Source organism: Oryctolagus cuniculus, chromosome 1 (genome assembly GCF_051225735.1).
Source record: "Oryctolagus cuniculus isolate XC-2025 breed Fujian yellow rabbit chromosome 1, ASM5122573v1, whole genome shotgun sequence".
Classification (NCBI taxonomy): domain Eukaryota; kingdom Metazoa; phylum Chordata; class Mammalia; order Lagomorpha; family Leporidae; genus Oryctolagus; species Oryctolagus cuniculus.
Window position 1 is genome coordinate 3,823,432 of NC_142867.1, and position 15,650 is coordinate 3,839,081.

Below are 15,650 nucleotides of genomic sequence, written 5' to 3' on the forward strand. Positions count from 1 at the left end.
CTGAGGCCCGCAGCCCCTCGACATGCTTGGCCACTGTGCATCTCTTAATTCCATGCTCACACACAACCATCTAACCAGGGCCCGGCTTCCCAGACTCCGTCCCGGAAAGCGGAGGCCCTGGAGGGGGAGGCGAGCACCCTGGACCCAGGAACGGGTGTCATTCCCATCGTGAATGAACACTCAGCATATCAGCTCGCCACGGAGAAACTGCTCATCCCTGGCAAGATTACTGATGTGTTTTCGGGTGCTGCAGAGGCCCAGCGCGACCGTCCCGTGCGGTCTCTGGCAGCAGCCCCTTGCCCTGGTGCCGATGCCCCCACGCGCACGTCATGTCCCTGTGCCGTAAGGAGTGAGGCTCTCCACTGCCTGCCCTAGCAAGTGTGTGTGGTCGTCCTCGATAGCCTCCCCTTTCCTCCCTTCTCACGCCCGCAACTGACGTATGCCAGGCAGTGGGACATTTCTTAGGGCCATGTGTCCCAGTTTAGTGGGCGCCCGTCCTGGATAAAGGTCGAGAGGGCCCAGCACTAACTGGCCATCACTAGAGAGAATCCCGCATTGTTGCGCTTTTAAACATCGAAGAGCCCCACACCACATGCGCAGTGACGGCAGCGACCATGGCACTGCCCAGTCCAGGCAGCACCGCACACACCGCTCCCGGCCTCCCAAAGCCTCCCTTTGCCTGCCTCTTGTTCTCGGCTCTGTGGGGATCGCTCAGCAAGGTGGTCCACGGCCCCACTGCCGTGGTGGGTGAGGGAGTTACTCTCTGTACCTCCTCCTCCAAACACGAGAGGGCTTCAGAAAGCTCATGGGAAATGTGTATGATAAAAAAACTAGGCATAGATTTCAAAAACGTTTGCACCAACATAAACATCTTTTGCAAACGCTTAGAAGACCCTGGGACGGCAGCTCCGCAACACTGGTGTCGCCACGTCCGTTCCCAGCTCCGGTCCTCATTCACCCCCAGCTGCTGGGGAGAAGAGGGAGGTGAAGTCCACTCCTGCCTCTCAGAGCACAGCCGGAATTGGCCACACCCTCGTCCTGTGGTCAGGGCGAGCTAGGCACGGAATCTGGGAAAATGTAGTCTGTGTGTGGCAACCACGCGCTCAGCTACACTGACCGTCGGTGCAGGATAAGGGAGAAGCGGGCATCCCCGGCAGCTGGGGTCCGCCCCAGGCCTCATCCCGTTGACCATGCTCCTAGTCCGGAGCCTTCCAAGGCTAAGGGATTTGTTACTGTTGTTGTAATAATGTGTGAGTGATAGGTTTTATCAAATGCGTTTCTCTGCATTTATTATTATTATTGCATTTATTGTTATTTAGTATTGAAATGAACAGACTGTTTTGCTTTTTAAAATCATCTGGTATCCCACAAACTTTGCAATGTTAACACAACCCTGTGTGTGCGGGATTAAACGCGCTTTGACGCCACTGTGGTGAGGTTATCTTTTGTGTGCTGCGCAACTTAGTCGCCCAGGACTTTGGCATCTTTGCTCATGAGAGAGAGACCCGTGACCCCTTCCTCACGTGTTTTGTGTTTCTTCCTTCGCCTGTGTCGCACTGCCTGACAAAGGGCATCAGCTAGGCTCCCCCTGCCACCGCCTTCTTGTCTCTCCTCTCCCAGCTCTAAAAGGGCTTGAGGATCGATGTGTTCTTCACAAGTCTGAGGAAGCTTGCCTGGGGACCTGTCCAGGCCTGCTGTCTTGCAGCTGGAGTGGGTTCTGTTGGTTCACCCCCCAAATGGCCACCACGGCCTGTGCGCAGCACTGATCCGAAACCAGGAGCCAGGCACTTCCTCCTGGTCTCCCATGCAGGTGCAGGGCCCAAGCACTTGGGTCATCCTCCACTGCACTCCCGGGCCACAGCAGAGAGCTAGACTGGAAGAGGAGCAACTGGGACAGAATCCAGCGCCCCAACCGGGACTAGAACCCAGGGTGCCAGTGCCACAGGCTAGGATTAACCAAGTGAGCCACGGCACCGGCCCTATAGCTTTTTAAATTTCCTATTTTTTTTCACTTTAATTTCTATTATTTTCTAAAGATTTATTTATTTGAAAGTCAGAGTTATACAGAGGTAGGAGAGGCAGAGAGAGAGAGAGAGAGGTCTTCCATCTGATGGTTCACTCCCCACTTGGCCACAATGGCTGGAGCGGCACCGATCTGAAGCCAGGAGCCAGGAGCCAGGAGCTTCTTCTGGGTCTCCCATGGGTGCAGGGGCCCAAGGACCCGGGTCATCTTCCACTGCTTTCCCAGGCCACAGTAGAGAGCTGGATCAGAAGTGGAGCAGCCAGGTCCCGAACCGGTGCCCATATAGGATGCCAGTGCTTCAGGCCAAGGCATTACCCACTGTGCCACAGCGCCGGCCCCAATTTCCCTTATTTTTTATTTGGCCCTTTTCTCTTTCTTGATCAGTCTCGTGAGAGGCCAGTTTCTTTTGTTCTACCTTTTTTTTTCTTTATTTATTTTAAAGATGTTTTATTTGAAAGATAGCATCATAGAGACAGGGAGGGGCAGAGTTCTTCTATGTGCTGGTCTGCTCCCCGAATGGCCAGGGTGCTCTGGGCTGGGCCAAGCTAAAGCTGCGAGCCAGGAGCTGTACCCAGGCCTCACAAGCCAGGAGCTGTACCCAGGCCTCACGCGCATAGCAGGGCCCAGGCACCGCTGCCTTCCCGGGAACACAGCAGGCGGCGCAGCCAGGACTGGAGCGGCACTCCCATGTGGGTGCTGACGCTGTGGCGGGCGCTCGGCCTCTGGGCACGGCTCTGACCCGGAGCACGGCCTCTGCTGTCAGCCTGTTCCTGGCAACACCTCCGGGTTACTGATTTCCGCACTTGTATTCTGCTTACTGTTTCATCGAATCCTTCACGTTTAGGTCTTTGCCACATTCTTCCTGCTCTTTTTATTGTTTTGCTGTCTTGTTTTGTTAGCTTTTGGTGTTAACTATTTCCATCATTTTCTATTTTGCAGTAAATACATTGAAAGATATAAATAAACTATCCTCATGCACTGCTTTACTGCTTTCTGTGAGTTGATAACAGATTTGCATTGTCATTCACTCAAAACATTTTGTAATTTTCATTGTAGCCTTCTCTTTACCGCGTGAGACTTTCAGGTGTATATATCAAAATAACCTAAATTTGTTGTATGTTTGCATGTACATAAGTATATATGTATGTGTATATATTTTTAAACTGTATTCTTGTTCATTTTAAATTTAATTACACTGTGATTAGATCATGTAATCTATATGGTGTCAGTTCTTTGAGATTAATGAAGATTTCCTTTATGATGTACTGCCTGATCAGTTTTAAAACTATTTTATATTAACTTTTGAGTATATGTTCTCAATTTGTTGAATACAATTGTCTACTAGCTCAAGTTGTTAATTCTGCTGTTTAAATCTACTAAATACTTAAGTAAATTTTGTGTGATTTATGCGTTCTTGATAAAAGTATGTTAAGATCTCTCCTTTAAGATTGTGATTATAATTCTGTTTTGGCTTATATATTTTGAATCTATACAATTGATGACTATTATCTCATTTTGGTGAATTTTTCCATTAAGTGTTCATTACTGTGCCCTGGTGCTTTTTGTCTTACATTCTTTTTTGCTGATATGAATGTTGCTCCACGATGTTTCCTCTGGTCAGCACCAGCAGGTTGCACTTCAAACCCCTTTCGTCTCACACTTGGTGTGGTAGTTGTGTCTTAGGTGTGTCTCCTGCAAGCTAAATGTAGCTGGATGTTTTTTAATCTAGTAATCCATGATTTAATAGATTGCTTCAATCCATTTGTGTTCCTTGTCTGATTATTGATACATTTGGACTTATTTGTAGCACCTTAGTTTTTGAAATGTTACAATGTATAGAATCATTTCCCCATTCAAATGTGACAGCATTCCATTCTGCTCCGCACCGGGCTCCTTAAACCTGAGACGCGATGTTGTAGCCTTCCTTAAAGCTATGGTCCGGGGTGGTGCGCAGTGCTGTGTAGCCACCATCACTGTCCATTTCTAGAACCCGTGGGTGTGCCAGTCTCTGTACCGTTAGACAGCCCTGTTCCCCCTCGCCCCAGTTCCTGGTAACCAGCCGTGTCCACCCTTCTGCATCGGGCTTAGTTCACTTAGCACGTCCTCCGCGCCGCCCCTGCTGTACCGTGTGTCCACACAGCCCTCCTTCTTCGGGCTGGATAGCTCCCGCACCCCCCCGCCCCGGGTGTAGAGACTGTGCTGTGTGGGCGCACTCACGTGCTGACCGACACTCGCATGGTTTCCCCCTTCCTGCCCTTGCTAAGGACGCTGCTGGGAACAGGGTATCCAAGGATCTGCACCCCTGGTTTTGGTTCTCTGGGGTGTCTACCTAGCAGCGGGACTGCTACGGCCTGGGCAGTCACGGTTTAACTTCCCGAGCAACTACACCCCAACAGGAACGCACAGTATCACCTTATTTGTGTTGTCTCTTCTCTGCTGCTTTCTTGCCTGACGCATGTTTTGGGAAATCAGCCCAGCGTGGAGGCTGTTGGCAGTAGGATTAGGTAGGGCGCTATCGCAGGAGCGTGGCCGAGAGACGGTGAAGCCCTGGACGGGGAGGGGTGGGGGGTGCTAGCCATGGAGGAAAAGCTGGGGCTGGGAGACACTTCATGCGCACACACTGCAGTGGGTTCACTCGCTTGTTACCTCACTGCCCATGATTGCAGCAACTGGGAAGACGACAAAGAGCAAGACCTGGTCTCTGCCCCCCCACCCCACCCCCAGCACTGACAGGCCAGACAGGACACACACGTGAATAAGTGATGGCATAAGTCAAGTCGAGGAGCAGTGGTGGGCTGAGGGCTGGGGCACATTGGCCAGGGGCAGCCAGGGAAGGAGGAGGTGTTAGGATGAGGCCAAGTGAATCAGGTGGAGGTGGGTTGAAAATGGACGCACAAGAGTTCTCTGGCCATAGGGAACAGCAGGAATGAAGTGGCTACGGCAGGAGAGGGGAGGGGGTGCCGAGAGGAGACCCAGGCTGCGGCGGGCGGGGCTTGTGCTGATCGCTTCACAGTTGGGGTTGGGGTTGGCACCATCTCGAGGGAAGCATTATGAGATAAAACGCACCTGCACGCCTCAGCTCCCAGACGCCAGACGCACCTTAGGGGACTAGGTCAGAGTGGAGCAGCCAGGACTGGAACTAGCGCCCGCATGGGGTGCGACATGGTCCTGAGCAGTGTCTTCACCTGCTGTGCCACACGCCAGCTGCTTTCTTGCACCTGTTTGCCTTTTCCTCCAAGTCAGCGCTTAGCTTTGTGTTCACAACACTGATCAATCACTAGACTCCCTCCTCGGCTGCACAGCTGTCTTCTCCACAGACCCAGTGAGCGCCTACTCACGTTACCCAGAGCAGCCCGAGCCCCGTTCCTGCTCGGAGCCCCGCTACCAGTGTGCTCGGGCGGGGACTCCAGGCCCGTGTCCAACAGTGCCAGATGTACCCACGTCTGTGGCGGCTTCGCCAGGGAGTGGACTTCAGCTTGGAAACGCTTCTCCCCCAGACTTTCAGACTTCGGTGCATTTACGGCACTTATCAGTGTTGTTTCTGAAACTGTCACACTGTTCCTTTTTCTTTTTAAACATGTATGTAGTTATTTATTTGAAAGTCACTGTTACAGAGAGAAGGAGAGGGAGAGGGAGAGGGAGAGGGAGAGGGAGAGGGAGAGGGAGAGGGAGAGGGAGAGGGAGAGGGAGAGGGAGAGGGATCCTCCATCCCCAGATGGCTGCAACGGCCAGAGCAGGGCCAGGATAAAGTAGGGAGCTTCATCCGGGTCTCCCACATGGGTAGCAGAAGCCCAAGGACTTGGGCCATCTTCTGCTGCTTTCCCCAGGCCATAGCAGGGAGCTGGTTTGGAAGAGGAGCAGCCGGGACACGGAATGGTGCCTGTATGGGATGCTGGCATTGCGGGCGGCGGCTTTAGCCGCCTCCATTCCTTTTCTTTGTGCGAAGCCTGCGTGATTCTTGCTAGGAGCCCGTGGGATCTTTCCCCTGTGTCCTGTGCTCCCGTGTCGTGGTCTGCAGCTCCGTCGTTGCCACGCTGAGCCCCTGGAGGCCTCCTGTTCTAGTCCGTGAGTTGCTTTCGCCCCAGCCTTCAAGCTGTGTGCTTCTGGAGCCCCCGTTTCACACATGGGGCCCAGGTACTCGGGCCATTCTCCCACTGCATTCCCAGGAGCATTCCCAGGGAGCTGGACTGGCCGTAGAGCGTTCAGGTCTCCCACGTGGGTGCAGGGGCCCCGGTACTCGGGCCGTCCTCCGCTGCTTCCCCAGGTGCACTAGCAAGGAGCTGGATCAGTCATAGAGCATTCAGGTCTCAAACAGGTGCCCCTATGGGACGCTGGCATTGCAGGCGGCAGCTCAACCCACAGCACCGGCCCTCTTCTGCTTCTCCTACTCTGTTTTCTTCCACTTATTTACTTTTGGTTCTAGTCCTCATAACTGGTTTTATCTCTGTGATTACTTTTTTATTTGCTAGGGTAGTTTTTTGGTTTTTTGTTTGTTTTTTGTTTGTTTGTTTGTTTTTTAGCTCTGAATGTCTTCAGTATTCTCCTCCTATTTCCTGGACTCAGTAACTTGCCTCACTCCCTGTAAGGCCACCAAGGGGCCCTGCATCCTGATGTGTTGTCCCGCAAGCGTCCGCTTCGGCTGGCTTCTGTCTGCCTCGTGGAAAGATCTCCTGACGTGGCGCCAGTCCCTGGCTATCCGTCCGGCTAGGAGACCTTCAGTGATTGATGGAGTTTACTCCCTGTGGCCGGCTTCACAGGGTGATGTGATTGTATCTGGAAACTGCACTGTCTCCAGTTCACCTGCTGGACTGTAGATGGCGTCTGGTCTGAGGGTCACCCTCCATAGCTCGGACTTGGTCTCCTGTGTGCCGCGTGAACAGCCGTTAGACCCCCCCGCTGGGCCTCCTGGGGACCAGCAGCTGCAGAACGTGCCTTTGTCGTCTGTACTCCCCGTGGGCCTGATGGGCAGTGTACAAGAGCCTGGGAAGAACTGTGACTGGGCGTCCTAGCCTGGGGGGCCTGTGGGACATCGCACCCCCGGGGCACCCCTGCATCCTACCAGTGGCCTGAGGGCTTGAGACAGGCAGGTTAAGCCCCACGATGTCCGTTCTACAGTTGCAGGTGCCTGACCAATAGCCTGTACCAGGTAACACGGGGAGCTGGCGGCAGGGCCGTTGTGTACAGTCCGGGTCTGACGCTAGGAGTCGGAGACGGGGGTCTTCTGCAGAGGCTCTCGGGGTGCAGGCTGTAGGTCAATGTCAGGCGCCCTTGCCCCACGAGTGAGCTGTCACATGACGGAGAAAAGGGAAAGTGTGGGCCAGCAAACACTGCTGTGGGGTGGCACAGGGCCCGGGGTCTTGTTCAGCTGCCCCAGGGAAGCCCACGAGTAAGGGCCACAGCGCTCCGCGGCGCTGCCGTCTCCGTGACGACCCCAGTGTCCGCAGGCACCCTGGACAGTTCTCCCAGAGTCCAGTTCTGCAGAAGAGACGCGCCTCACGCGGGGTGGTGACAGCAGTCAGCGCTCACACGCACTGCTTCTGCTCGCCCCGCATGCAGGTGGAAAGAGAGCCAGCCCAGGCCCCGGCCAGCATCCACCTGGGGTCCCTGGACTGTCACTTGTCGACAAGGCCTGGGCAGGAAGTGAAATCACTTTCAGCCTTGTCGGACGGACAGGGAGAGGCAACGGGGACACAGGTCGTTATTAGCCGGCGTTCCTCCCCCCAGCTGAGTGCACTCCTGGGCAAAGGGAGAGGGTGGTTAGGGCAGGACGGTGGAGGTGGACAGCAGTGGGCATTCTCTAGGGAATAGTTCTGCTTGGCGAAAGCCTGTAGTGATGCCAGTGGCTTCTCTGTAGTCTCTGGGGAGCATCCTCGTGCTGATCTCGCTGTCACGTAGCACCCGTGGGGTCACCTCTGCGGCAGGTGTGCCGCCTGCAGCACTGGCCAGCCCCACGCCTGGCCGCCGGGCACCAGGCACCGGCCGCCGGGCCCTGCTCAGCCTGTCCTTTCCTTCACAGGTACTGCGACTGCTTTGCCAGCGGGGACTTTTGCAACAACTGCAATTGTAATAACTGTTGCAACAACTGGCGTCATGAAATCGAAAGGTTTAAAGCCATTAAGGTAGGACGTGTCCTCCGAGCGCGTGCGTTTTAAGTCACTTGAAAGTGCCTGAGACGTTTGCGAAGCGCGAAGCCATCTCCGGAGATTCCTGGGTGCAGGGCTGGGGAGGTGCGGTCTTGAAGAACGCACGTTCCGTGTGGCTCTGTTCTGTGGGCGGGGCGGGGCCGTGAGGAGGGCGACTGGTGAGAGCGGCTGGCGCAAAGGGGCTTCTTCCCGCGGGGCGGCAGGGCTGGGGCTCCTGGGCAAGGACTCTCGTGTCGCGCATGTCCACGCCGTGCTGCTTGGGCCGCGTGGGCAGCGTGGAGGCACAGAAGGCCCACGCCCGAGTGGACTGGGGGAAGAGCCCGGCCTTTTCCCGTCTTCAGCTGCACACCCAGCCCTAGGCGTCTGGCAAAGGTGAGAACTGAGTCGTCCTGACGGCACAACAGCACCTCACTGCTGCGCCGAGGGCCAGTGCACGCGGTCACTACCCCTTCCAGGGGCACCGAAGACGCAGGAGACGGGAGGGCCAGTTGGGCTGCGGCTGTCGCCTGCTGCTGGCCGGTGCTGGCAGGGCCCTCGCATTTCCAAAGGGAGGTCCAGAGCCGTCCCACAACCACAGAGCACAGTCCCACTGCACCACAGTCAGCACCCAGGGAGCACAGTCCCACTGCACCACAGTCAGCACCCAGGGAGCACAGTCCCACTGCACCACAGTCAGCACCCAGGGAGCACAGTCCCACTGCACCACAGTCAGCACCCAGGGAGCACAGTCCCACTGCACCACAGTCAGCACCCAGGGAGCACAGTCCCACTGCACCACAGTCAGCACCCAGGGAGCACAGTCCCACTGCACCACAGTCAGCACCCAGGGAGCACAGTCCCACTGCACCACAGTCAGCACCCAGGGAGCACAGTCCCACTGCACCACAGTCAGCACCCAGGGAGCACAGTCCCACTGCACCACAGTCAGCACCCACGGAGCACAGTCCCACTGCACCACAGTCAGCGCCCAGGGAGCACAGTCCCACTGCACCACAGTCAGCACCCACAGAGCACAGTCCCACTGCACCACAGTCAGCACCCAGGGAGCACAGTCCCACTGCACCACAGTCAGCACCCAGGGAGCACAGTCCCACTGCACCACAGTCAGCGCCCAGGGAGCACAGTCCCACTGCACCACAGTCAGTACCCAGGGAGCACAGTCCCACTGCACCACAGTCAGCGCCCAGGGAGCACAGTCCCACTGCACCACAGTCAGCACCCAGGGAGCACAGTCCCACTGCACCACAGTCAGCACCCACAGAACACAGTCCCACTGCACCACAGTCAGCACCCAGGGAGCACAGTCCCACTGCACCACAGTCAGCCCCAGGGAGCACAGTCCCACTGCACCACAGTCAGCACCCAGGGAGCACAGTCCCACTGCACCACAGTCAGTACCCAGGGAGCACAGTCCCACTGCACCACAGTCAGTACCCAGGGAGCACAGTCCCACTGCACCACAGTCAGTACCCAGGGAGCACAGTCCCACTGCACCACAGTCAGCACCCACAGAACACAGTCCCACTGCACCACAGTCAGCACCCAGGGAGCACAGTCCCACTGCGCCACAGTCAGCCCCAGGGAGCACAGTCCCACTGCACCACAGTCAGCACCCAGGGAGCACAGTCCCACTGCACCACAGTCAGCACCCAGGGAGCACAGTCCCACTGCACCACAGTCAGCCCCAGGGAGCACAGTCCCACTGCACCACAGTCAGCACCCAGGGAGCACAGTCCCACTGCACCACAGTCAGTACCCACAGAACACAGTCCCACTGCACCACAGTCAGCACCCACAGAACACAGTCCCACTGCACCACAGTCAGCACCCACAGAACACAGTCCCACTGCACCACAGTCAGCACCCAGGGAGCACAGTCCCACTGCACCACAGTCAGCACCCACAGAACACAGTCCCACTGCACCACAGTCAGCACCCAGGGAGCACAGTCCCACTGCACCACAGTCAGCACCCAGGGAGCACAGTCCCACTGCACCACAGTCAGCCCCAGGGAGCACAGTCCCACTGCGCCACAGTCAGCACCCAGGGAGCACAGTCCCACTGCACCACAGTCAGCACCCAGGGAGCACAGTCCCACTGCACCACAGTCAGCACCCACAGAACACAGTCCCACTGCACCACAGTCAGCACCCACAGAACACAGTCCCACTGCGCCACAGTCAGCCCCAGGGAGCACAGTCCCACTGCACCACAGTCAGCACCCAGGGAGCACAGTCCCACTGCACCACAGTCAGCACCCAGGGAGCACAGTCCCACTGCACCACAGTCAGCACCCAGGGAGCACAGTCCCACTGCGCCACAGTCAGCACCCAGGGAGCACAGTCCCACTGCACCACAGTCAGCACCCAGGGAGCACAGTCCCACTGCACCACAGTCAGCACCCAGGGAGCACAGTCCCACTGCACCACAGTCAGCGCCCAGGGAGCACAGTCCCACTGCACCACAGTCAGCACCCAGGGAGCACAGTCCCACTACACCACAGTCAGCACCCAGGGAGCACAGTCCCACTGCGCCACAGTCAGCGCCCAGGGAGCACAGTCCCACTGCACCACAGTCAGCGCCCAGGGAGCACAGTCCCACTGCACCACAGTCAGCACCCAGGGAGCACAGTCCCACTGCACCACAGTCAGCACCCAGGGAGCACAGTCCCACTACACCACAGTCAGCACCCACGGAGCACAGTCCCACTACACCACAGTCAGCACCCAGGGAGCACAGTCCCACTGCACCACAGTCAGCACCCAGGGAGCACAGTCCCACTGCTCCACAGTCAGCACCCAGGGAGCACAGTCCCACTGCACCACAGTCAGCACCCAGGGAGCACAGTCCCACTGCACCACAGTCAGCCCCAGGGAGCACAGTCCCACTGCACCACAGTCAGCACCCAGGGAGCACAGTCCCACTGCACCACAGTCAGCACCCAGGGAGCACAGTCCCACTGCACCACAGTCAGCACCCACGGAGCACAGTCCCACTGCACCACAGTAAGCCCCAGGGAGCACAGTCCCACTGCACCACAGTCAGCACCCAGGGAGCACAGTCCCACTGTACCACAGTCAGTACTCAGGGAGCACAGTCCCACTGCACCACAGTCAGTACTCAGGGAGCACAGTCCCACTGCACCACAGTAAGCCCCAGGGAGCACAGTCCCACTGCACCACAGTCAGCACCCAGGGAGCACAGTCCCACTGCACCACAGTAAGCCCCAGGGAGCACAGTCCCACTGCACCACAGTAAGCCCCAGGGAGCACAGTCCCACTGTACCACAGTCAGCGCCCAGGGAGCACAGTCCCACTGCACCACAGTCAGCACCCAGGGAGCACAGTCCCACTACACCACAGTCAGCACCCAGGGAGCACAGTCCCACTACACCACAGTCAGCACCCAGGGAGCACAGTCCCACTGCACCACAGTCAGCACCCAGGGAGCACAGTCCCACTGCTCCACAGTCAGCACCCAGGGAGCACAGTCCCACTGCACCACAGTCAGCACCCAGGGAGCACAGTCCCACTGCACCACAGTCAGCACCCAGTGAGCACAGTCCCACTGCACCACAGTCAGTGCCGGGGAGCACAGTCCCACTGCGCCACAGTAAGCACCCACGGAGCACAGTCCCACTGCACCACAGTCAGTGCCGGGGAGCACAGTCCCACTGCGCCACAGTCAGCACCCACGGAGCACAGTCCCACTGCACCACAGTCAGCACCCAGGGAGCACAGTCCCACTACTCCACAGTCAGCACCCAGGGAGCACAGTCCCACTGCACCACAGTCAGTGCCCAGGGAGCACAGTCCCACTGCGGCACAGTCAGCACCCAGGGAGCACAGTCCCACTGCGGCACAGTCAACACCCAGGGAGCACAGTCCCACTGCACCACAGTCAGCACCCAGGGAGCACAGTCCCACTACACCACAGTCAGCACCCAGGGAGCACAGTCCCACTACACCACAGTCAGCACCCAGGGAGCACAGTCCCACTGCACCACAGTCAGCACCCAGGGAGCACAGTCCCACTGCGCCACAGTCAGCACCCACGGAGCACAGTCCCACTGCACCACAGTCAGCACCCAGGGAGCACAGTCCCACTGCACCACAGTCAGTACTCAGGGAGCACAGTCCCACTGCACCACAGTCAGTACTCAGGGAGCACAGTCCCACTGCATCACAGTCAGTACTCAGGGAGCACAGTCCCACTACTCCACAGTCAGCACCCAGGGAGCACAGTCCCACTACACCACAGTCAGCACCCAGGGAGCACAGTCCCACTGCACCACAGTCAGCACCCAGGGAGCACAGTCCCACTGCACCACAGTCAGTACTCAGGGAGCACAGTCCCACTACTCCACAGTCAGCACCCAGGGAGCACAGTCCCACTACACCACAGTCAGCACCCAGGGAGCACAGTCCCACTACACCACAGTCAGCACCCAGGGAGCACAGTCCCACTGCACCACAGTCAGTACTCAGGGAGCACAGTCCCACTGCACCACAGTCAGCACCCAGGGAGCACAGTCCCACTGCACCACAGTCAGCCCCAGGGAGCACAGTCCCACTGAGCCACAGTCAGCACCCAGGGAGCACAGTCCCACTGCACCACAGTCAGCACCCAGGGAGCACAGTCCCACTGCACCACAGTCAGCACCCAGGGAGCACAGTCCCACTGCACCACAGTCAGCACCCACGGAGCACAGTCCCACTACACCACAGTCAGCACCCAGGGAGCACAGTCCCACTGCTGCACAGTCAGCACCCACAGAACACAGTCCCACTGCACCACAGTCAGCACCCAGGGAGCACAGTCCCACTACACCACAGTCAGCACCCAGGGAGCACAGTCCCACTGCTGCACAGTCAGCACCCACAGAACACAGTCCCACTGCACCACAGTCAGCACCCAGGGAGCACAGTCCCACTACACCACAGTCAGCACCCAGGGAGCACAGTCCCACTACACCACAGTCAGCACCCAGGGAGCACAGTCCCACTACACCACAGTCAGCACCCAGGGAGCACAGTCCCACTGCACCACAGTCAGCACCCAGGGAGCACAGTCCCACTACACCACAGTCAGCACCCAGGGAGCACAGTCCCACTGCACCACAGTCAGCACCCAGGGAGCACAGTCCCACTGCACCACAGTCAGCACCCAGTGAGCACAGTCCCACTGCACCACAGTCAGCACCCAGGGAGCACAGTCCCACTGCACCACAGTCAGCGCCCAGGGAGCACAGTCCCACTGCACCACAGTCAGCACCCAGGGAGCACAGTCCCACTGCACCACAGTCAGCGCCCACGGAGCACAGTCCCACTACACCACAGTCAGCACCCAGGGAGCACAGTCCCACTGCACCACAGTCAGCACCCATGGAGCACAGTCCCACTACACCACAGTCAGCACCCCGGGAGCACAGTCCCACTACTCCACAGTCAGCACTCAGGGAGCACAGTCCCACTACTCCACAGTCAGTACCCAGGGAGCACAGTCCCACTGCACCACAGTCAGCACCCACAGAACACAGTCCCACTGCACCACAGTCAGCACCCAGGGAGCACAGTCCCACTACACCACAGTCAGCACCCAGGGAGCACAGTCCCACTACACCACAGTCAGCACCCAGGGAGCACAGTCCCACTACACCACAGTCAGCACCCAGGGAGCACAGTCCCACTGCACCACAGTCAGCACCCAGGGAGCACAGTCCCACTACACCACGGGTGGCCTGTATCTTAGTTTCCTCTCGAGTTACAGATGCGCCAGTCGCACGTGTTAGCAGTGTGAACGGCCGAGTGTCAGCGCGCAGCGCAGGTGCATGTCAGCTTGGCGTGGCCCTGTGCTCTTCGGGGTAGGGGTGCTGCAGGCTGGGTTAAGGGTCACATGCTCACGTAGCAAATGTTGCAATCCCCGTGCAGCCACGACTGGAGCCTAAACTGCTACCACCACTTTGGGAAATCGTGTTGCAGTAGCTACTAAAGCTAAATCTTTGGGTACCCTGTGATGCAGCAATTTAATTCCCCCCAAACACTAGAAATAGTCCCTAAAAGACTTGGACAAGAATGTCCGTAGCAGCTTGTATCCCCAACAGCGAGATCTGTTTGATTCAATAGAATGATCAATGCATTGAGCCATAGCGTATAAGGAAATATCGCTCATCAGTGAGACAGTGAGACAGCAGGAGCCCCAGCCGAGCAAATGCATCCCGCAGACAGCACGCAGAGGAGGAGCCGGACACGAGGCTCCAGACCGCGTGAGGACAGCACTTCCCCGACGTCCCAGAGCAGCAAAGCCAAGCCCAGGACGCCATCGGGAGGCACGAGGAGGAGTGGCCAGGGGCCTCCGGGGCGGGCCGTCCTCTAACTCCTGGGGGTGGGGGTGGTTACACGGTGCACACAGGATCATCACGCGGTGCTGCTTGGAGCGACCTTGTGCATCGCTGGGGGGCAGGGAAGGCAGGGCAGAGCCCTCCCCAGCGACCCCTGTGGTGTGTGAACTTCTAGAAAGAGCAGGAGCCGCATGGCTCTAAAGTGCGTCTGTCTATGTGTACTTGGATGGGAAACAAGCCAGGCCGAGCGCGATGTGTCAGCGTTGAGGGCCTGGCCCCACCGCTTGCCGTCTGTGATATAACCCCTCCGTGCCCTGTCTCCCCTTCCACGGGACGCGATGACGCGGAAGGTTTTATTCCCACGGTTGCCGAGGGTCTGTGTGAATCACCAGGGAGGTGCCCGGGGCGCGGAGCCAGAGTGAGCCGGCGGCAGGGGCGCGGCCCCAGCCAGCCCGGGACAGGGCGCAAGGACGGCTCAGAGGGACGACGCCCACGTGGAAACTGGTTTTTTCCCTCTCTGTTGTCCGTTAGTTTTCTGCGGTAATTGGACAGGACTCTGAAACGCGCAAAGGAGCCAAGTTCAAAGAAGCCTGGTTGTGGCCTGCCTCTTTGTGTGCAAACGAGAAGGGGTGGCCTTTACTCCCCCTGCTCCCAGCAGGACGCGCCCCCCGGGCAGCCACGGCTCCTGACCACTCCCCTGACCACGCGCTCCTGACAGTTTCCCTTCTCTGTCTCAGGCTTGTCTCGACCGAAACCCAGAAGCTTTCCAGCCGAAAATCGGGAAGGGCAGGCCGGGCAGCGCGAAGCCCCGGCACAACAAAGGCTGCAACTGCAAGCGGTCGGGCTGCCTGAAGAACTACTGCGAGTGCTACGAGGTCAGGGCCGCCCCCGGGGGGCGCACGCGCACACGCACACGCACACACGCACACGCACACGCACACGCACACGCACACGCGGCCGCAGCGGCTCAGGAGGAAGCGGCGCCTTCTTCCTCCCAGGGTTTCCTCGCGGCCCGCGTTTCAGTCTGAACTAGTGCCTGAAAAACGCGCGGAGCCCTGTGAGGCCTGGGCAGGAGTGGGGGCCCCACTGGAGCCGGACGCCCCCCGAGCCCTCCCTGACCTGGCCTGGCCTGGCCTGGCCTGGC

The 15,650-nt window shown here is 58.4% G+C and overlaps 1 protein-coding gene across 2 annotated transcripts in view; it reads left to right on the top strand.

The window, feature by feature from the left end:
- The window catches only part of TESMIN (testis expressed metallothionein like protein), a 52,746-nt gene that overhangs the window by 16,403 nt on the left and 20,693 nt on the right, over window positions 1-15,650 (top strand). For both annotated transcript variants that reach the window (XM_089312384.1, XM_051827882.3), the window contains exons 6-7: window positions 8,040-8,142; window positions 15,244-15,381. In XM_089312384.1, coding sequence (XP_089168510.1) covers window positions 8,040-8,142; window positions 15,244-15,381 — 241 coding nt within the window. The remainder of the gene's footprint in view (window positions 1-8,039; window positions 8,143-15,243; window positions 15,382-15,650) is intronic.